The sequence below is a fragment of the Anabrus simplex genome, chromosome 1, assembly GCF_040414725.1.
Source record: "Anabrus simplex isolate iqAnaSimp1 chromosome 1, ASM4041472v1, whole genome shotgun sequence".
Lineage (NCBI taxonomy): Eukaryota > Metazoa > Arthropoda > Insecta > Orthoptera > Tettigoniidae > Anabrus > Anabrus simplex.
This window is the reverse complement of record NC_090265.1, coordinates 915,402,710-915,427,270: the sequence shown is the minus strand read 5'-3', so window position 1 is coordinate 915,427,270 and position 24,561 is coordinate 915,402,710. Positions and strand designations below refer to the sequence as shown.

The window sequence follows — 24,561 nt, the reverse complement described above, 5'->3', positions numbered from 1 at the left end:
TTCCATTTTCTCGAAATAAATTGCGGTCCACTGTCTGATAATATTCTCAGAGGAGTACCTAATTCAGGGATATACTTCTCTTTGATTATACGACTACAAGATTTTCCAGTGGCTTTTCTCATACCGTATAATCTGACCAATTTCGAGAAGGCATCAATAATGACTAAAATATATTGGAAGCCGAACTGTCCCTTTACCACAGGTCCAAATAAATCAGTACACACCAAGTCACCAGGTCTTTCTGAGATTACTGCTTGACGAGGTCCTTCTAAATAGCGGTTAGGAACTTTGCTACGCTGACACAGATCGCAAGTGGAAAGAATTTTTCTTATATCTCTTCCCATCTTGTCCCATATAAAATTCTGTCGGATCTCATACAGAACTTTATTAGCTCCAAAATGTCCTAATTCCTTGTGGATAAACCAAATCAATTCCACACGTAGCGCTTTGGGTACACAAATCCCCCAGAGATCCTCGCCACATTTCCTGGCTAGAAACCCGTTAACCAGTTTGTACATGTGCCTACCATGCGACACGGTGAGCTGCTCTCCTCCCTGAAGTACAGACAAAGGTTCCCGACATTCTTCGTCTACCGACTGTTCAACCAATAGGTTACGTAGTCTATTTAGAGCAGTTTCATTTTCCTTAGACAAACATGTACATATAATAATGCCCTCACGTGGCTCTAGAAGGCTACCTTCTTCGCACAACTTCGGATCACGTGACAATAAATCAGCAAGGACATTATTCTTTCCCTTAACGTGAGTTACCTTAAACTCATACTCTTGTAGGGCGAGTATCCATCTACTAACTCTGTTAGATGATAATTTACACTTGGATACAAAAGAAAGAGCATGATGATCCGTCCTAACTTCAAATTCGGTACCTAAAACATACATCCTAAATTTACTGAGGGAGTATACGATAGCTAGGAATTCAAGTTCCGTTATAGTATAACGCTTTTCAGCAGCACTTAAACCTCTGGAAGCTAAAGACACAATCCCTAAATTACCATCATCATCTACTTGACATAGTGCACCAGCGATACCACAGTGAGATGCGTCCGTCAGCAACACATACTTCCTATCGGGCATGGGGTATCTCAAAACAACCGCCTGCCTGAATCCTTCTTTTAATTTTAGGAAAGCTCTATCATGATCTTGTGTCCATTCCCACTTACTGCCAGCTTTCAATAGTTCTCTAAATGGCTCTAGTAAGTTACCAAATCTCACTACAAATCGTCTGAAAAAATTACATACACCAATATACGATCTGAGCTCCTTAATATTTCTAGGTGTCGTAGTATTCAATATTTTTTCAATTCTTGTGCTCTCAGGCGTCACTCCCATTGCCGATACACGGTGCCCCAAAAAAGTCACCTCTCGTCTACTGAAAACACATTTGTCAAGTTTCAGAGTAAAACCAGCATACTCTAATTTAGAAAAAACCCTCTCCAAGTGGTCCAAGTGCTCTTCAAAGGTACTAGATCCTATAACCAAATCATCGATATAAATAGTAGCATAATCTCCAGTATCATCTCCCAAGGCAATACTAAGTGCGCGAATAAGAGCTGCCGAACTCGTACGGGTCCCAAAAGGAACACGCCTAAATTGGTACAAACTATGCTTATAGCTGAAAGCAGTAAGAGGCCTGTCTTCTGATCTCAAAGGTATCTGCCAAAAACTACTCCTAAGATCTAACGTAGAAAACCAACTCTTACCCTGAAAATTCTGTATCAACTCTTCAATGGTTTGTGATCTCAACTGATCAGCACCAATACGTCGGTTCATCTCCCTGCCATCAATACACAAACGTATTGATCCATCAGACTTAGGCACAACAATTAAGGGATTAACATATTGACTGTTTGATAATTCAATCACATCGTCTGCTAACATAGCTTGAATTTGATCCTCTACGGCTTTTGCATATTTGTGTGGTATCGGATATCGCGGTCCGCTGAATGGAGTCTTATCCAGCACAGAAAAAGAATGTTCATACAGATGGGTAACACCAGGTTTCTCGGAGAAAATCTCCACGTGTTCACATAACACTTCAAATAACTTGTCCTTCTGGACTTCATTCAACTCATTTCTACTTACGGCTTCTTTCAAGCCACATATTTTATCCTCATGAATCCACAACTGACACAACTTCAGGCCCTCACTAGCCTCTTCATTTACTTTAGAAACCTCTTTCATTCTCCACACTGTACTAACTTCCGTTTTCCTCTGAATTTCCTCCTCAAACTTGACCTTAATATCCTCATTATTCCACCTCAAATTTAGCACTAGATCATTGTAATTTAACTGAGCCAATTTTAACGTTAACCAGTCAGATCCCAAGATAAGATCAAATATTAAATGCGGAATTACCAAACATATCTGAACGCTAATAAAATTATTAATACAGATCGGGACAGCTACTTGTTTACAAATTTGCTTAGACCTCTTTCCAACAGCCGTAATGATGAAAGTAGACTTAACAGGCATTTCCTCCAACTGAATACCCTGTTTCACTAATGACTCATACCACTGAGAACTAATACATGATATTTGGCTACCAGAATCAATCAAAACTTTAACCCACGCCCCCCAAACTTTCAATTTAACCACGGGATTGACTACTTTATTACTTGAATCTCCATTATTCTGCTCGGGTTCATACAACAAATCGTCTCTAACATCGAGGTCATATGGTAACACTTTCATGGCAAGACACTTCGCTACCTTCTTACTAGGCTGGAATTCTGACCTAACATTACAGCCTCTCGTTAGTTTAAAGGTTCCCTTTGTGTATTGACGTTGGACTCATTAGTACATTGCTCTGGCCTCCGTTGGGAATTTCCTGTCCTATATTCAGCTGCTCCGCTTCTGCTGTTCTGCTGAGGTCTGAACTGATTGCGAGCTTCGTGATTCTGTGTACTACCGTTATGTCTCATTCCGTTGTGATGACTAAAGTTCTGAATATTCTCCGTTCTACTTCTAAGGTTACCTAACGCATCAAAACTGCCTAGTAGATTCTCCATCTCCTGTATAGTTCCAACTTTTTGCATACAGGCCGCTTCTCTCACCCTGTCCGGAAAATGTCTCAAAAGTAGTCTTACTACATCAGACCCTTCGGTTATACCATCTAAGTTCTGACAAATCATGACATGTGCCAGGAAGTACTCGGTCATAGTAACTCCTTCATGCTGTTTGTACCTCCCAAATACCACCCTTTCTCTCTCCCTAGCTTGTATCGCTTCATTCCAGAATTTCTCTCTAAATTTATTTCTGAATTCTTTCAGGTTCGTCATCGTCTGCCTATATACCATGAACCAAGACCGAGTTTCTCCTACAAAAGCATGGTCAATATTTTCCATAACGTCTTCCCAGTCCATAGACCCTTCCTCTAGACGCTTTTCAAACCGTTTCTCTATCATCTTAAGGAAATCTAGCGGGTTCGTTTGTTTCCCATTAAATTTAGGTAGTTCAATTTCCCTAATGTAGCTATTTCCTAGACATTGCCTTCCCGTGAAAACCTGTTTATCCTTTGCCACCTGTTTTAACTGATTTTCTGCTCTCTCCATCCGGCATTCTACCTCTTTGTCTCTCCTATCAATTTCGCTCTCCAAATGAACCTGCTTCTCTTTTAATGTCCTAATTTCAATCTTATTCTCTTCAGCTATCGCAAACCTTTCTTCACTTGCCCGGGTCTCATCTTCTATTCTAAGCTTTACCGTGTCAATCTCTTGTTGGACGTGGTCTTTAAATACCCGTATTTCCCCTCTTTGAGTGTCAACTCTCTTATCAATACTAGTGACCTGCCTCATTACTTCCTCCCTAGTAGAGTTGTTTTCCTTCCCCATTAATTCCAGGAATTCACTTCTCTGTTCCGCAAACTTTTCTTCTACCTTTTTCCCTTGCCGTACATATTCACTTTCCTGGTCCTCTAATCGCTTATTAAAATGTTCATTTTTTAACACCAGATCGCGTAACTGCCTACTGTGTTCGTCCATTCTCCGATTCGCTTCCTCCTTATTTTCCCTCATCTCCCTACTTAATTCAGCTTTAGTTTGCTCTAACTGTTCTTTAAGTTCATATTTAATACTCTCAATTTTAGTGTTATTTTGTTCTACATCTGTTTTAATTTGTTCCAATTCACTCTTAAGCTCAGATTTAGTGTCCTCTATCTTACTTAACATTAACTGCATCATTCCCATTAACTGATCATTATTATTACTTTCATTGTTAGTGTTTACTTCCGCTTCGCCCCCCATCCTACTATCATCTGACTCCATACTGACTTCTTTCTGCTTGCCTTCACTCTCCATACTACTTACACTTCTATCTTCAATTTCCTCTACTAGACTACACAACTCTTCCTCTGAACTCAATACGTTATTGCCTTTTATCGCCCGTCCACTGCGCAACATCCTCTCCTCTTTCGTCTGATCAGCCATGACCCTTCCCACAATCAAACACTCCTAATGCAACGTGGATATCCAAATTTTGCCCATAATACGAATTCTGATATCGTTACTGTCATTAACTGCTCCGTACTTAATGATTTTCTCGCCACACGTTGGAGCGGCATTTTATGTGACTTCCCCTCTCGGAGAACAATCATCAAATGAGAAATGCAACCAAGCAAGCAAAGGGCGCCAATCTTTAAGTTGAGGACTTAAAGATAAAATTTATAATCAAGCTTGGACAGACTCTTATCACAGGGGTGAGGTGATAGTACACTAATCATTAAGCAGGAGAATTAGAAATCAAAAGGCTAATTAAGGCAAATTGATTAAAGTAAACTAGAAAAATACTATTTATTATATTTGATGAATGACGACGGTTTAACGAGAACTGAATTTAACATAGAAAATGAATTTAACAAAAAATTGAATGACTCTACTTCGCGAAAACTTGCAATATCTTTAACTCGCTTGCTCACCATGTCGTCTTGTTCTGCTGGTCCTTGGAAAGCTTCCCTCCTTGTAGCGGGAACATCACCGTCCGTCTTTGATATCTCTTCATCTGCAGCTCAGTACCATTCCTGCCTTGCCAATTGCACCCACCACTAATTGGAAGATGACTTCAAAACTAACACTCCCTATTATGCTTTATCCCATAGATTGGAGATAAGCCCTATGTCACAGTTATAAGAACCACCTTGGGTTATATGGAGAGGATACTCAATTAAGAATCCTTCCAACTTTACTGATAATGTTCTCTGAAGTTTCATTTCTATCTAGATTAAAACTATCTATTGACTTAGACTGGTTCAAACCGGTCTTGTAACCGTGCTGTACGTACTTCCTCATGAGAGTGGCTATACACACCTCATTCAGAATTTCTAAGTATTGAGACGCAGAATCAAGTAGAAAATAATGTACAAGTCGTAGAATAACTCGTAGAATAATGTAGAGAGACTCGCAGAAACGAATAAGACGTTGTAGAGAGAGCCTCCAGGAGCTCCAACACGTCCTTTTATAACCTTCTCTCGCGCTAATTACAGGCCGCTACCACGTGGTCCAATCAGATGACACTTCTCTCCCCACTCCAGAAATTAGAGTTGACGGGCCATATCCATGATATCAACTGTTCTTCTATTCGTCCTTTCACTCAGTATCCATGGCAACATGACGCTCCTTTGAAAATATAGGCGTTGATCAGTTCGAATAATTCTGGTCGAAATACGGTAGCTTACGTTAGGACGCGTGAACACGTGCTCGCTTTTCTCAGAACTTGATGTCTAAATTTGTCCTTCCTTCCTCCTCGGTGATGTGGCAAGATAACTGAAATCTACTGCAAGTTAATTTTAACCAACTGTCGCAAGAATCTAAGTGAATATTAGGATATTCAGCCCTCGTTTATAAGTCGTAGTTACAAAGTAATGAAATGATAGTGAGCAAATGATTAAACATGAATTATAATACAATTACATACCAAATAAATATCATGACGTTAAATTCCTGAATTAATTACACATAATAAAATTAACATAATTACACTGTAACGTCTGGAACGTTACAATACTACCCTGCGGGACTGCTTAATTGTTACAGGATCAGATAATGTTTTACAATTTTGTCATTTTACAAGCTGCTTTACGTCACATCGTCACAGAAAGGTCTTACAGCGACGACGGCAGAGGAAAGGGCTAGGAATGGGAAGGACGCGACCATGGCCTTAATTAAGGTAATGAAATGAAATGAAATGAAATGGCGTATGGCTTTTAGTGCCGGGAGTGTCCGAAGACATGTTCGGCTCGCCAGGTGCAGGTCTTTCGAGTTGACTTCCGCAGGCGACCTGCGCGTTGTGATGAGGATGAAATGATGATGAAGACCACACATACACCCAGCCCCCGTGCCATTGGAATTAACCAATTAAGGTTAAAATCCCCGACCCGGCCGGGAATCGAACCCGGGACCCTCTGAACCGAAGGCCAGTACGCTGACCGTTCAGCCAACGAGTCGGACAATTAAGGCAAATCCCCGGGATTTGCCTGGTGTGAAAATGGGAAACCACGGAAAAACCCTCTTCACGGCTGCCCATGGCAAAAATACATCAGAGTGTTATCGAGGATTACGTGAAGCCTGTGGCGAGAATGCGTTACCGTATAGGAGGGTTGCAAGATGGATCAAGGCGTTTCGTCCAGGTTGGAATGAAACTGCGGATTTGCACCGCACAGGTCACCCCTCCATTCGTCAAGATTAGATTGACATCGAGAGAGGCCTCATTTCCGTAGACCATCGACCCTACTGTCCAGGAATTATCCGTAGAGGCATCTACCTGTATACTCCACGCAGTAGGGCGCTCCGTCCCTGTCATCAACAGAGAACGGTCCCCAGCGGCTTCCCGACATTTGGCAAAAGGTGACTACATTGAAGGAATTTAATGCAATTATACTCGTTAAATATACTCATTAAATATTGCATTCTATCAATATTGAAAAACCCTACAACCTGTCTTCCAGTCATTGTCCAGGCCTGTCGCACTCCCCTGGGGCATTGATTAATGACAGGTGAAATGAAATGATATTGGAGAGTGTTGCTGGAATGAAAGATGACAGGGAAAACTGGAGTACCCGGAGAAAAACCTGTCCCGCCTCCGCTTCGTCCAGCACAAATTTCACATGGAGTGACCGGGATTTGAACCACGGAACCCAGCGATGAGAGGCCAACGCACTGCCGCCTAAGCCACGGAGGCTTCTTATTGCCATCACTTTAAATACAGCCCTCGTATATCCGCTATATCTCCTGGAATTCTTCAACTTGAGCCTCACGGGAATAACCTTTCCGAACCCAGAACTGCCCTCTATAAAACCAGTTAGTAATTTCACAAACTCGTCAAATTTAATCACAAGAATACACTCCTAGACCTTACAAGGAACACATGTCAAGCAGACTGTCCTATCATTCTCCGCTTTATGGTTATAACTCTTCTCTTTGTACACTAGGACCACTATAGAATTCTTCATTTATTTCGTATAGGTCTTTTTCGCAAACAGTAATCAAATAAATATTTCTGATACGGCACTATATCCCAACTCATTGCCTGTTCGACTAAGCGGTATGTTCCGAACTGTCAGTGAAGAGATGGTGTGGAATGACATCAGTAGACGAATAAGTTTGAATGGAGTTTTTCAAAGTGGGAAAATAAAGATTAAGATTAAGTTGGAATTCAAGAGGACAAACTGGAGTTACATATTAATTTATGAGAAGAGGAATTAGGGATTAGAATAATTTACAAAGGAAAGTGACCGATAATTGTCGAACTTTTTTAAATCATAGAAAAGACAAGGAAAATAGAGAACCCTCGATAACATTCTGATGCATTTTTGCCACGGGCAACCTCGATTTTAATTCACGAATTCTGATCACCTTTTGAAAACATGTTTTAGAGCGGTGAAATCGACACACTTCACAACAACGCCACACAGCAACAACACTTTCAGCTGGATGCCAGCCAAATGCACAATACACATCGACAACAGTGCCATCTAGCCGCTCCCATATCCTATTCGCGTACTCCTGCGAGTGTCTGGACTACGCTGCCTACTAATTTATTTACAGCCCTCGTATGTTGAAAACGAATTGCGTCTTTTAGATGGATGGACCCACCGTTCATTTAGGTCAGTGTCTTTAGAAAATGAATGAAACTATGTTTCGTTTCTTTGTGTGTCTGCTATGATTTGTGCAGCTTACGGTGACTTACCAAACCATACTGAAAACTGTACTCTATTACGACTTTTTACGTTGTATCACAGAAAATAATATCGCTGACCGCCATCACAAACGGTGTCGATGTATTGACGTTGGCAGTTCACACCTTGAAGGTGTCGGGCTCCTTGGCTGAATGGTCAGTGCAGTGTTGTTCGATTCTCAGCTGGGTCGGAGATTTTACCTTAAAATGGTTAATTCCCTTGGCTCGGGGACTGGGTGTTTGTGCTCTCCACAGCATCCCTGCAACTCACATATAACACTCCTCAACCACAATAACGCGCAGTTACCTACACATGGCAGATGCCGCCCACCTTTATCGGAGGGTCTGCCTTACAAGAGCTGCACCTGGCTAGAAATAGCCACACGAAATGATGATTTGCCTTGAACGTTTGTTGTAAATGTGGCACTTATATTAATTATCAGTGTAGCACCTTTACACAGCTTTACCTCTGATGTCGCTAAGAACATTACTACATGGAGAATTCGAAAAGTTAATTACACGTGCTGCTCAAACCTAGCAGCATTGTGCAATAAACGTAACCAATGTTCAGAACAGAGTTCATATTCATGTCTTTCTACAGCAACCATTCCGTTGTAACAGTAGTCCGAGATATACCGAAGTATGAGTCGACTGGAATCGTACTCTAGCTTGAAGTATGGGGAATAGTAAAATGTGTATGTAAAAACGTCTCATTTACCTGGGATTCATCATGAATTTAGAGCAGCTAAATGCAGAAGTAGTGTTCAGCGGTAGCTGAATGCGAGGCCGTACCCAGGGGGAAGGTTAGAGGGGAGGGGTTCAAACCCCCTCCAAAATAAAAGTGAACTTGACAAATGTAAACAGCAAATACGGGTTTTGAAATAGCAAAATAAATTAGAAATATTATAAAAACAAACATTTGCAAAATAAACAATTGATTTTAACCTATAAAATATGAGCCATCTTTAAATGTTTCCCTATGAATGTAGTAAACAAGTCTGAAGATGGTTTTCCGTGGTTTCCCATTTTCACACCAGGAAAATGCTGGGTCTGTACCTTAATTAAGACTACGACCGCTTCCTTCCCATTCCTAGGCTTTTCCTATCCCATCGTCGCCATAAGACCTGTCTGTGTCGGTGCGACGTAAAGCAAATAGAAAAAAGTAAACAAAGTCCGCCTCTATGGTGTAGTGGTTAGTGTGATTAGCTGTCACCCCTGGAGGCCCTGGTTCTATTCCCGGCACTGCCACGAAATCTGAAAAGTGGTATGAGGGCTAGAACGGGGTCCACTCAGCCTCGGAAGGTCAACTGAGTACAGGGAGGATCTATTCCCTTCTCAGCCATCCTCGAAGTGGTTTTCCGTGGTTTCCCACTTCTCCTCCAGGCAAATGCCGGGATGGTACCTAACTTAAGGCCACAGCCTCTTCCTTTTCTATCCCTACCAATCTTCTCATCCGCAACCAAGGCACCTATTCAGTATAGCAGGTGAGGCCGTCTGATACTGGTCCTTCCAGTTGTATCCCCCGACACAGAGTCTCACACTCCAGGACACTGCCCTTTAGGGGGAAGAGGCGGGATCCCTCGCTGAGTCCGAGGGAAGAACCAACTCTGGAGAGTAAACGGATTAAGAAAGAAAGAAAGAAAGAAAGAATACAGTAAACAAATTTACTGGAAACATAAATGGAAATTTTTATTTTGTTGAGATATACGGATTTTTTTCTTTTTTTAATGTTCGTAATACATTCTGCACCATAAAAATCAATTTCAGTAGACATATAGAAATATTTTCATGTTATCGAATCAAACCTCTAAATATGTTTAATAGTTACAGAGAAACGTATTGTTACCTCCATTTTTAAACAAATGACAGAAATCTTTGTGTCGCGCTGCAAAGCAAGTTCTGCTCATAAGACCGCTATGAATTTACCTTTCTACTTCGCCCTCTAAGTTGTAAAACGTGCTGCTCTAAAACTATTTCAAACTTTTCTTTCTGTAAAACCTTTCGAAAATATTCCTGGTTACGGCCTTGGCTGAACGGTACCAGCACTTTGACCAAGAAAATCTGAGATGATACTGATGTTAATCGACAAGGTAGGCTATCAGTATGAATCACGGAAGACATCGTGCTTCAGGTTGATAAAAAAGATATCTCGAACAATTACAGCGACCTGTCGCTCAGGAGTTGGGTGTCACAATAGACAGACCTCATTCCATGGTTCTAAGACCATCTGATTTATCGCAAATTGTGTACACAATGGTTTATTTCTTCATTGACTCTCGAACAAAAAGATACAAGGTTTGTGGCTTCTCTGGACTTCTTCAATGCTATTTTGTGTAAGTTCATGATTTCTTGAACTGCATCGTTGCGGACAATGAGGCATGTGCTCATCATATCCCAGAAAGGACTACTGTGAGGAAGTCGTTTACACCCACGCTATGCAAAAAAGCACAACCATTAATGTCACTTCTTACTGCCAAACGCTGAGATATCGGTCAAAACCGTAAGAAATATAAGGCATGGAGAGTTAGCCAAATGCATTGCTCCTATTCATAACCATGCTACACCACATAAGGCGTGCACATTACAAGATTTGCTGCAAAATTTTTAGTAGGAAGTATAGAAGCATCCAGCGTACAGTCTGGATCTTGCTCTGTGCATTATTCATATGTTCGCCAACCTGAAACAGTATCTAAATGGACAAAGATACTTCAACGATGAACAGACACAATGACTCCGTGCCCAAGGAGCGGATTTCTGTCGTCAGAGAAGCAAGCGATAATTGAAACATTCAGAAAAGTCCTCAAAGACCGTGACTGTGACAAAAAGCAGTGTGATGTGTGTCATATTGTACTGCAGTGCATTCTTCAATAAACATTTTGGTCCTGCAGTAATTAAGTGTAATTGACTATTACTTTTTGAACACAAACAACTTTTGTTATCATGACTATATTCACCCAAAACATTATCCTTTCTGCCTTACGCATCCCGTATATAGGTTAACTACGGTTCACTTCGATTGTGAATGCAGTGAAACATATACCGCGCACCCAAAATTAAATTGAACGTCTACTCTTCATTAAAAAAGGAATGCCCTAGGCTATTGCAATTCAAATGAAATTCTATCGCTTGCTGTCAAATTCATATCATTTGTTCTAGATTGTAATTACAGCTGTCGATTGTAAAGTTTATTTCATTACATTAAAACTGACTAAATAAGATACATATAATCGTGCTTTTTTTTTTGTACAGTCCACATTAATTTCCACAAATTACTGGGTGCAATTGTGATATATTTTGTCCATGTTTGCGGGTGTACCATTCTTAATTTAGCTTTGATTCAGCTTTAGGAGTTGTATACAGTAACATTAAAGTCCAATACAGCTGGCATTATAATACAGATCTGTTCTCGTTAATTAATTTTACTAGTATTGACTCTGGTGTTAGAAAGTCTCTTACTTTGTCCCAAATTGAATACACAATAGGTGCTGCTCAAAATGATTGGGTGTTACATAATCATACATACATACATACATACATTAGTATACGTGAACATCGAACACACAAGTTTCAACAAACATAAGGTTTTTGCACAATGAATGAGGAAAGAGAAATATATGTTCTCAATATTTTCCAGAATTTTAAGTGCTGTTTTAAAAGTATCATGCGTTCTTATATTTCATCCTCCTTGATTCAAAAAGCTCTTTCTTTCTCACAACCTACTCAACAAATTTTTATGTAACTTGTCATATTTAACTGTTATCTGTACCTAAGTACTGCCACAGAGGTTTTTTAAATATAAGATACAGATAAATTGTTTAAAAAATATTTCAACAAACTGAAAAATTCACATGAAAAGTTTTAGTAATTTTTTAATTATCTCGTCTTACACATGAACGTTTACCCTTTGCTCTTGTTATAGCATGTTTCTATACGGTACATAAAGGAACTATGGTGCAAAGCAATTACTCCTTTAATATGTACAGTTTCCGTGAAAAGGGTACATAAATTTTGGAAAAGTACATTTTTGGGATAATTACTTTAAATTTGAACATGTTTTCTTAAAATATGCTTGATCAGAAGGCTTCAGACCTTTGCTCTCCTTTGGCTTCTTTTATCTTATTTCCTTTACCAGATATTTAAGAGATTGTTCAGCTCTGGAAATGCGTTGTGTATCGATTGTTTTCAAGATTTCTTGAATGCGTGCATCAATTTTGAAACCCATTCTTTCTATTGCTTAGGTCCTCCCTATGTTGTCATCTATACACTTACTTCCTCTTCATGGATTAGGCTAATAGCCTGTTCAGACCTCAGATTTCATTCCATCTCTTCATAGGACGACCAATATCTCTTCTTACCGCAGGATGGTATTCCAGGGCAAGTTTTGGGATTCTGTTGTTAACATCCTCAGAACGTGGTTTTTCCAATTTATCCTGTTTTGGAATATTCTTTCATTCACTGATAATATATTTAATTGTTGTCTTATCTCTTCATTTCGTATTTTATCTTTTAGGGAGTATCCTTTCTCTGATCTTAGGAATCTCATTTCAGAGGATTGTATTTTATTCCTATAGCTTGTTTTATCCACCCATGTCTCACTTCCATATAACAAAGTTGGTACAGCCATAGTCTTATAGAATTTAAGTTATGTTCTCTTACTTTTCCTTTCAGTGTTCGGCGAATTGTCCCACACGTACGTTGAAATCGATGAAGCTTCTTCTTCACCTCGCCATCATCATTAAAAGATATTTCATAACCAAGGTACTTAAAATTTGAGACGTTCTACTGGTTGATTGTCAATTACTATCTTCGCTCTGATAGGATACTTCCCTTGACATGCCAAAACTTTGGTTTTCGTTCTGGATAGCCGAAGATTATAACTTTTACAAGTGGTGTTTAACTGATGCATTGATTTCTGGAGTTTATCTTCATCATCCTGCAGGATAAATTGATCATCTGCAAAGAGCATAGTATTTATGTATGTGTCTGTGTTCCATTTTATTCCAGAGTGCACAATTCGTTTCCAATTTCTGATTGCTTCATCTATATTTATATTGAATAGTGTTGGAGAGAAGCTGCATCCCTGACGTACACCTTGATGAATTAATATTTCTTCCGTTAGTTTGTATCCTAGATCTAGCACAATTCTCGTCCTTTTGTACAGACTTTGGATAACTTGAATAAGATGTTTAGGGTATCAATTTTATACCATTATATTCCATAACTGTTCTCTATCTACCCTATCGAAAGCCTTTTCAAAGTCGACAAAAGCGACATAAGTATTCAAGTTAAATTCTCTTCTCCAGTATCAGTTCGAGGGTAAATATATTATGTGTACAGGATCTGCCTTTTCTAAATGCTCATTGTTCTTCCAATAAGAGATTGTATGCAATGATTTTTAGTCTATTGTTTATTATTTTAGCTCGATGGAAAGAATACATAGAAAAACTGTACGATGATCAGGACTTCAAGAATGACAATAAGCTAATTGAAGACATCAATGAGTGTGGAAGAGAAATGCAAGGTCCTCCAATCATGAAACATGAATTTGAACATGCCCTTCAGAGTCTGAAAGAAGGAAAAGCAACCGGTGTAGATGACATCCCAGCAGAATTACTGAAACATTTAGGTTTCAACATGAAAGACCAATCATTCAGAGTAATAAATGAATGCTACGAAAGAGGAATCGTGCCAGAAGACTTCACACAATGCAGAACCATTACCATACCTAAAATAGGAAGGGCAGTTGACTGCACCAATTATAGAACACTATCAGTATTAACACATGCCTCCAAGATACTCATTAACATAGTTAAGAATAGAATAAAAGGAAAAGTAGATAAGTATGTTGGAGAAGACCATTTTCGATTTAGAGAAGGTAGAGGAACAAGAGAAGCCATTCTGGCCTTACGCATGTTATTGGAGAGAAGGATGAAAATGAATAGAACGACTTATCTTACCTTCATTGACTTAGAAAAAGCTTTTGACAATTTGAACTGGGAACTATTTAGAACTATGAGGAAAATAGGGCTGGACTGGAAGGATAGAAGAATGATTAATCAACTGTATCTGAATCAAATCACAAAAATAATCTTCAATCAGGCAGAAGAAACGGCCAGGATTAGGAAAGGAGTTAGACAAGGTTGTCCGCTATCACCGTATTTATTTAATATGTTCATTGAGGAAGCTATTCAGATCATGAAGGAGAAGACAAAGGGAATACAAGTCAATAGTGAAAGGGTACATTGTATCAGATTTGCAGATGACATCGTTTTAATTGCAGACTCAGAAAAAGAAATGAATAGAATGCTGAAAGTCCTCACAGGTACTCTTAAGCTATGGAAATTAAAAGTAAACGAACGGAAAACGAAATTAATGGTAGTGCGGCAAAATATGGAAGAAATTAAAACCAATATAAAAAATTGATGACGTCAGAATTGATCAGGTGAAACAATTCTGTTATCTTGGTAGTATGATAACAGAGGATAATAGATGCTTCCTGGAAGTAAAGAGAAAAATAGCATTGGCAAAACAGGAATTTATGACTAAGAAAAACATTTCAATCAGCACACACATTAATATAGATGTCAGAAAATCCCTTGCAAAATCATTTGTATGAAGTAAACTTCAGTATGGAAGTGAGAGTTGAACTCTCGGTAAATTACAAAGGAATCGACTTGAAGCTGCTGAAATGTGGATATGGCGGAAAATGACCAGAACGAGCTGGATGGAGAGAAAAACCAACCTGGAAGTCTTAAGGGAAGATAAAGAAGAGAGAAGGTTTTTAAACGAAATGGAAAACAGGAAATTAAAAGTTATTGGACATGTCATCAGACACAATACTTTCATCACTAACATACTTGAAGGGAAAGTTCTGGGAAAGAAAGGGAGAGAAAGAGCTAGGATGAAGTATTTGGACGACATCAAGAAGAGGTTCGGTTGTGTCAATTACATGGAATTGAAACGAACAGCCAATGAAAGAAAAGAGTGGTTACATCGACAAGGCATTAGCCTTTATTGATTGATTGATTGATTGATTGATTGATTGATTGATTGATTGATTGATTGATTGATTGATTGATTGATTGATTGATTGATTGATTGATTGATTGATTGATTGATTGATTGATTGATTGATTGATTGATTGATTGATTGATTGATTGATTGATTGATTGATTGATTGATTGATTGATTGATTGATTGATTGATTGATTGATTGATTGATTGATTGATTGATTGATTGATTGATTGATTGATTGATTGATTGATTGATTGATTGATTGATTGATTGATTGATTGATTGATTTTATAGCCAACATTTAATAAACTTATTCCTCGATAGTTACTGCAAAAACTTCGATTTCCTTTCTTAAAAAGTGATATTATTTTAGCTTTCCTCCATTCTTCGGGTATATTTCTTCTTTTCCAACAAAAACACACATTGGAGATAATTTCTAATTGATTCATATTTTAGGTGTCTGCACATATTTTGCATACCATTGCTCGGTGATCACAGCACATTGTCTTCTTGCATACATCACATATCAGTTTGCTTCTGCGGTCCCTTGAACGTGGGCAGAGACTGTACCTCTTTTGTTTTAGAGGAAGATCATCATTTGCCTCCCTGCTGAAATCTTCTTCTTCCTCTTCTTCTGCTTGACAATAAATGATCTCTCTAATGGGACATTTGAGAGTCCGGGGAAGGTGAGTCGATTGTAGTGTCTCTAAATGATGATCTCTCGTCAGGGAAATGACCAGGTTATTTATGAAATAACGCCTGTTGTGCTGTCGATCATTTTTTCATAAAGGATTTTCCAAAACAAATAATATATAAGAATTGACACAACAATGATCTAACATTACAAAGAACATTCTCATCGGCCATCGTTTAGTTTTTCTTGCTGTTGTGCAAGTACAGCACATCTGTGCAAATACATCCGTTCCACTTTTGGTATTGCTATAGGTAATGACCATCTTTGGCTTTCCTGTTTCTTAATCAGTCCTGTCATCGAAGTGCGAAGTGCTTTGATGACACTAAAATTGCCTTTTTGTTTTTCTTGGGACAAAACGAGACCAAGAACATTCCTTCCCCCAAATCAAACACGGATGTTCCTGGGAGGCTTAGAACAAAGAACTGAGGTGGAATCTCAGGTTTAATTTTCTTCAGAGTCCCTACCATTGTCAGCTGATGATCCTTCAGCATTCGATCAACGAGGAGAATTGTCGTAAACCAATTATCGGACGTGATATTTCGTTTGAAACCTCTGATGCCTTGAGTCAGCTTTCACACAAAGTACTCAAGAACAATTTCATTATTTACACGATCTTCGACCTTCCCTTCATACGGTTTCATCGGTCTAGAGCCCTGTTTTTAAGTTTTCATTATCTTGGAGCGCAGTGTACGCCTCCATTCATTTTGTGTTTGGGCCAGTTATTTGACCTGTTCCTTTTCTCATGAAGGCCCCGTAGGTTGGGTATTAAATACCCCTGTATAAATCATTTTCAAATTGTAAGTTGTGCCTTGAGAGGCCAGTGATTGTAAGTTGATGTTGCCTTGAGGAGGCTTGGAAACCTGAGAGCCTGTTAGCTCTTTTTCAAGTTTTGTAACGGTAAAGGGTGCCTCTGGGAGGCTAGATATTGTGATTTAGGGAGCAAGTGCTCTTGAATTAGGGGATTTCTGCCCCTCACCTAATAATACCTCTTCCTTTGTAAAATTGTAAAACAAGGGGCTTGAAGCCCAGAATTTGTAAAAGTTCACTAATCTTGAATTTTCCTTGTCTTGTTTCAAGATTGCTTTTGTACCTGACATATTGTTTGTTATTTGTTGAGTTGTTGTCTTTTGAAGAAATATAACCTTCCGTTCAAGTTTTAAATTAATTTTGATATTGTAGTTAGACCCATTCACCCTGGCACCTTCTTTAACCTCTTTCTGCTCCACGAGTAACCTCGTAACTAATTGCTTAGATGTTAGAAAAATTGTAATATATAATAGTCAATAAAATAATGACTTTATTATTTTCTTAGATTTTATTTTATTTTGCAATTTGTTAATGTTATAGGAATATTAAATTTTGATGTATTTTACTGAAATAGATTATTTTTGTGTTTTTGCAACTTTTATTTTATTTTTTAATTTTAAAGAAATATTGACTTTCGATACTTTTCCCTAAAATGTGTGATATTTGGGGGAATGATAAATAAAAAATACACAAAATTATGAAATACTGAAGAAATGGTAGGTTTGCTTTTGATATCTACTAATGTCATTCGGAGCATGATTAGTGTGTCTGGATGTTTTGCAAACTGCTTCTCACAAGGCTGGCTGTGCTGCAATAGCACCTTTCTGGCTCATTGATGAAAGCAATGGCAAACTACCTCAAACGTCTTGTATGCCAAATTATGGCACCAGCATTGGTTTTTGTAGTTTACGATAACAGCATAATTTTTGGGGCTGCTTTTAGGAGATCTAACCATCTTCCGGACTAAAGACGTATCAGACGTTGTGCTTTCACAATCCTCTTCAAGTTTTCATTAATGAACGAGCCTTTCAGTCCTGTTTAAGTTCTTCATATTTTGAACAGATATTGACTTGAAGTCGTCCAAAGAAGAGACTAAGATGTTCTTAAAAGCAATTTCTACGTCCTCGTTTACACACGAGTTTCTAAGTTCACTTTGCTCACAGAAATGTTAAGTTCACTCGAACAGTATTTTTAGTAGACTTCCAACAACACTTCGTTCAGACGAACAATATCACGGCGTTATGTGGCGAGCCTGAAAAGTCAGAACTCCCAAGGATATATCCCTGTCCACCGCCGAGTGGCCTTGACTTTTATATGCTCAAGGCTTACACGTCATCAGATAGCGTGATTACTTAGAAGTGGAATTACACAAAAATTCCTTGGTGGTTTTTCTTGAAATTTGATAGTGGAGATGTTCTTGTAATTCACTACAGAATGACGTATCTCCCAAGACGATACGACCATTATTAAGGAAGTTTTCAAAATCTCTGTATCGAAAGTTCAAGAATATGTGACGTTCCACAACTCTTGTTCTTGCCATGTGGTGAGGTGATGAGTTGGGCGGGTAGTCTACCTCGCTCCTGTACGTATGTCATTCACAGCTGTTTGCGCTCATGCTGGCTCGTTCTGCCAGACGTAAACATATCAAGCTTGTAGTTCTTAGCGCGCGTGACAATAAAATGACATTGCCCTTAAAAATGTACTGCATGTACCGTGCGTTCCTGGTACAATATATATATAGTGTTCTCCCCTATTTTTTAAAGTCTTTCAGCATAACTCTTCATGTAGTCCTGCCCTCTGCTATCTTCTTCATTTGCTGGTAGCGTCCTGCTATCCTGACAATGTCCACTATCAGGTACCATCTCCATCGTCTTCATTTCCTGATCACCTTTCCTCCAGTGCGTCCACCAACAAATATTATTCTTGCAACCAGTGTCCAAGCCAGTTCCTCTTCCTTATTCTGATCATATTTAAAAGATAATTACAAATTGTCCATTGCCTCCAACATCACCTCGTTCCTTACCCTTTCTACCTAGGTTATCTTCCCCATTCCCTTGCACAACTACTTCTCAAAGTACACCAATCTCATTTCGTCCTTCTTCCTCACCATCCAAGTCTCGGTTGAACACAGTGCTGTGCTTTCAAATAACCACTTCATCAGTCTCTTCCTCAGACGTATGTCCAAGTATCGTTAGAGATTATTTCTGATATAACTTTAAGAAAAGATTCATGTTCTTGCTGTTTTGTTTCAGTATTTTGCACTCCTCGTCATACTACTGATTGGAGAATTCGCTGTTGGTGTTGTGGCTCTTTCGTCTCGTATGAAGTATCTGTCTGGGATGCAAGGTCGCCTCCTATACCAGTTGTCCACTAGCTATGGCTTGCATGGTGCCAATTACAGTGCCTTCACAGAAGCAATGGACCTGGCGCAATATAAAGTGAGTATCACAGCAGAAGTTATATTCTGAACAGCTGTATACGAGGTGAGTGAATAAGAATGTCCACCATAAGTATCTCCTGACCTGTTTCAGATATTGACATTGTGGCTCCACATTCTAAAGTTGTATCGAGGGGCTCATAAAACAATACAATATGGTGGCAGAAATAACAAGAACGATGAGATAAAGTTGATTTTTTTAACGTTCCTTTCTTTTCCTTTTTCTTTCTTTCTTTCTTTCTTTCTTTCTTCCTTCCTTCCTTTTTCCTTTCTTTATTTCTTTCTTTCTTACTCCGTTTACCGTCCAAGGTTGGTTTTCCCCCCCGGACTCAGCGAGGGATCCTACCTCTACCTCCTCAAGGGCAGTGTCTTGTAGTGTGAGAGTTTGGGTCAGGAATACAACTGGTGAGGAAGACCAGTTTCTGTCATGCTGAACAGGCACCTTGTGGGGGATGGGAAGCTTGGAAGGGATAGACAAGGTAGAGATTCAGAAACCATGTGTTGGATTGCAAGACTTTCCCAAAAGCAGACATGGACTCTGACCACAACCTGTTGATCATGAAATGCCATCTGAAGTTGAAGAAATTGAAGAAAGGAAGGAATGCAAGGAAATGGGATCTAGACAAGTTGAAAGAGAACAGTGTGAGGGATTGTTTCAAGAAACATGTAACACAAGGACTAAATGAAGAGGCTGAAGGAAAGAAAGAATGGACAGTCATAAAGAATGAGATCAGTAAGGCTGCCAAAGAAAAGATCAACTAAGAATCAATGGAAAACTCAGGAGATACTAGACCTGACAAGTACAAGAAAGTACAAGAATGCAAAAAATGAAGAGAGCAGAAAAGAATATAGGCAAATAAAGAATGAAGTAGACAGAAAGTGCAGGACAGCTCAAGAAGAATGGCTGAAAAAGAAGTGCAAGAATGTTGAAGGTTGTATGGTCCTAGGAAAGGTAGATGCTCCATAAAGGAAAATCAAGGAAACCCTTGGAGAAACTGGCTGTATGAATATTAAGAGCTCAGATGGAAAACCACTTCTAGGGAAAGAAGACATATCAAAAAGATGGCAGGAACATATCTAACAGTTGTATCAAGGTAAAGAAGTAGATGATAGGGTTCTGGAACAAGAAGAGGCTATTTATGCTGATGACATGGAAAACCCAATTTTGAGGTCAGAATTCCACAGAGCTTTGAGAGACCTGAGTAGGAACAAGGCACTGGGAAATTATGACATATCCTCAGAATTACTGACTACCTTAGGAGAAACCAGCATGAAAAAGTTAGTCCAATTAGTGCATATGATGTACGATACAAGAGAACTCCCATCCGATTTTTGGAAGAATGTTGTTATACCTATTTCCGAGAAAGCTGGTGCTGACAAGTGTGGAATCTACCACACCACTGGCAATCCTGACTTTACTTTTGATCTTAGAGGACGGAATTATGAAAGACAAGCCCAAGACAAGACAAAGCTATTTGGGATTCTGAAGGTGATCGGGATCAGATACCAGAAAGGAGAATGATCTACAATCTCTACAAAAATCAGTCTGCAGTGATGAGAATCAAGGGCTTTGAATTAAAAAAAAGCAGCAATCCCAAAAAGAATGAGGCAAGGCTGTAGTTTGTCCCCTCTCCTATTCAATGTTTACAAAGAACAGGCAATAAAGGAAATTAAAGAAGACTTTGGAAAGAGAATCAAAAGTCTAAGGAGAGGAAATCAAAACCCTGAGATTTGGTAATGATATTGTTATTTTGTCTGACTCTGCAAAAGATGTAGAGAAATTGCTGAATAGTATGGACAAAGTCTTGGAGAAGGAATACAAGATGAATATAAATAAGTTCAAAACTAAAGTAACGTAGTACAGTCAAACAAAGTCAGGTGATGCAGGAAATATTAGATTAGGAAATGAAGTCTTAAAGGAAGTAGATGAATATTGTTACCTGGGTAGCAAAATAACTAATGACAGTAGAAGCGAGGAGGACATAAAATACAGACTAGCATAAGCAAGGAAGACCTACATTGAATTAGGAATTAGAAAGATGGTTTGAATACTTTTGTCTGGAGTATGGCACTGTATGGAAGTGAAACATAGACGATAACTAGCTCAGAAAGAAAGAGAATAGAAGCTTTTTAAATGTGGTATTACAGAACAATGCTGAAGGTGAGATGGGTAGATAGAATCATGAATGAAGAGTTACTGAATCGAATTGGTGAGAGGAGATCGATTTAGCTAAATTTGACCAGAAGAGAGAATGATAGAACACATCTTAAGACACCCAGGACTTGTACAGCTGGTTTTTGAGGGTAGTGTAGGTAGTAGGAACGGTAAGGGTGGACCGAGGTATGAATATGACAAGCAGATTATAGCAAATGTAGGATGCAGTAGTGTCCTGTGAGGACACTATGAATCTTAACTGAATTCTATTGCACTTACGTAATGTTTCATGATGCTCTTGCATGGTGTTCTAAGAAATAGATTCCCATGGTTGATACCTGCAGTTGCTTTCAACCTTCTAAGGTGTTCGTTCCTGGACTAGTTCTTGATCACTGCTCTGTTGGAACACATAGGCATTCCTAGAGCAAGATCCTTGTTCTGGTCCTAGTAGACATCATGCTGATCCTTCTCAGCTTTTTATTTTTCCCTCGATTCCTCATGGCCAAGGATGCACAACAAATTTACATCATTGTGCTCTCCTGAATATTTAATATATTGTCCTTCTGTTCACAGAGCCCCAGGTTCAATTCCCAGCTGGGTTGGAGATTTTGACTGCATTTGATTAATTTTTCTAGCTTGGGAAGTAGATGTTTGTATTTCACTTAATAGTGTACACTATTCTTTGATTGACATACAACACACCACGCTACCAACCAACTCAGAAACACATGACAGTGAATACCTCCCTCCACATAGGGTTACATCAGGTATAGAATCTGGCTGTAAAACTGGGCCAAATCTAAATCAAAATCTGACACCAATAAACTGGGAAAAAGACCAGAAGAAGAAGACAAACCACTTCTGGAGTGTTCAATCACGACCTGTATCAGTTGAACATGTGCCAGTTTTCATAATTTGTAACTCACGATACCTAAGAAGCTAATATTAACTGTTTGCATCTTATAACACAAATATTACCTGGTTCAGTGCGGTCAATTTTGCATTTTAAATAGCTATATTCCACACTGTTACAAATCTACTCTCTAATAATCTCCCTTATGTGATAATCTTCTCCTCTACCTGACCAAATATTTGCCAGTTTGATTGTTATTTCATATTTTGTTGTTCTGGCATTCGTGCCCCATCGCATATGAACCTCACTTTCATGTCCACAGTTCGATTGCTGTGGTGTGCAGGCGCCCGAGGATTACCAGCGGTCACGGTGGTGGAACGACAGTTCAATCTCCAATGAACCTCGCAACGTGCCACCAACATGCTGTGTCCTTTCCAACCATGAGGTGAGTTAGCGATTGAGCCTATTCTGTTCTAAGAAGAAACCTGGATCATTTCCTTACTTCATTACTTCTTCTAGATCAATCATATAGGCTATAATACAATTGTCAGTTTTACCAGTACAGTCTCGGTTTTAGATGTTTTTTCTAGTATCCAAAAAATCTTTTTCGGAACACCTAAATGTTCCAATTTTTAAATTTTTTATGGCTGAGTTCATGCTGTGTGTTTCTGGTACCAATGCAAGAATGGAGCATGAACATTTTCTGGAATGGTGAAAAGAATTGGGTTTCACTCGATTCAGTTAATGCAATTTTGATAGTGATGTGTCTTGTGTAGACAAACTCAGGCAACACTGTTATCAAAAATGCATTGTTATGAAAAGTATGAAACACTGGTGCAGTGGCATGTGTGGGGTGGAAGGAGGAGTCGGGCACAAAATGTTGAATGAAGCAGTCTTAACAATGTAAGTGAATGCAGCCAAATGTTTGCATAGTTCTTAATGTGTCATTATTTTAACAGCTGCCAATATTCTATAACAACAAATTTTTGGTCACTAATGGGTACTCAGATTTTTATTTTCAAAATCTGATCACCCTGACAATCTGATTACGGTTTAATTTCAAAATGATTGGAAACCTATCTAATATACAGTATTGTATACAGGACTTGTCCTCTGTTGCTTTCTTCATCACTCTTTCGGTCCAAAACATTTAAAAAAAAAACCAATGTCACAATCTCATTTATGGTTGCGATAGTATAGAAATGGTAGAGGGATGGGTGGCGCTGAGTAATGACGCTGTACCTCATAGGGTCAGTCGTGCTACAGTCACACTTTCTGGCCCAGTGAGGGATGAAATAGCAAACTATGTCACTCCTCACCTTGCCTATCAATGCCTCATTTTGGCGCCACTGACGGTTTTGGCTGCCCCTATAACTGCATATTAATGGGACGTAAAAAACAATAACAACCGCATAATCACATAACATTTGAGCATCCAACCCCTCTCTGGGATGATTGCCAAACAGAGCACAGGAATTAATCAAGATGAAGAAAAGGGATAGTAAAGTATCGGTATTTCTCCAGTACATGAAAATCATCATCATCATCATCATCATCATTGTATCCTTCCTATAGGATGTACATGAACAATTTGCCTCTTTGCATCCTTTGCATAACATTTGAATCTTTGTTATTAAAGAGTTGGTACTATCAGTGTTTCTAATCAATCCCAGATCCTTCATCTTGGCTTTCACTAAATCCAACAATACAATTATAAGATCTTTCCCTTTTACCAGTACTTTACCATTCATTGCCATGAAACTACATGTATATGTCCAAAATCATTACTACCTAGCTGGGCTGAGTAGTTCAGACGTAGAGCAGTGGCCTTCTGAGCTCAAGTTAGCAGGTTATCTCTCAGCTCAGTCCCATGGTGGTGGTGGTGGTGGTGGTGATTATTGTTTAAAGAGGAAGTACAACTAGGCAACCATCCTGTATATAACACTAATCAGAGAGAAAAAATGGAAGGGGTCCAACACTTCGAAAAATGAAGATGTCGGCCAAAGGAAGACAAGGGCCACGAAGGGCGTGAAAATGAAAGACTCCCTAGTCCTCGCAAACCTAATAGTGTCGGGGTCGGAAAAGAACAAGAGTTGACCAAGAGCGATCGGAAAGGATACGGTAGATGGAAGTAAGGAGCCTGACACAAGGAAGTGGAAGCAATGCCAGGACTCAGCTGAGGGCCCCATGGTCACCAACCCACGCTCCAAAGTTCAGAGCCCCTGAGGCCTCAGCCCTATGGTATTCAACACAATTCAGACACTTCAGTACTGTATCTCCGAAAACCATAAAAGCCGTTAGTGGGAGGTGAAACCAATAATATTATAGGCTACTCATCCCCTCATGTTAAATTTTAAGAATTGAAGAGACCTCATTCAACATACGAAGGGATACCCGAAAATAACAGAAATAA

At 39.1% G+C, this 24,561-nt stretch overlaps 1 protein-coding gene across 1 annotated transcript in view; it reads left to right on the top strand.

Moving 5' to 3' along the window:
* LOC136857501 (tetraspanin-18B-like) overlaps positions 1-24,561 on the top strand; it is a 70,304-nt gene that overhangs the window by 23,664 nt on the left and 22,079 nt on the right. The window contains exons 3-4 of the mRNA XM_068225082.1: positions 18,956-19,141; positions 22,471-22,593. Coding sequence (XP_068081183.1) covers positions 18,956-19,141; positions 22,471-22,593 — 309 coding nt within the window. The remainder of the gene's footprint in view (positions 1-18,955; positions 19,142-22,470; positions 22,594-24,561) is intronic.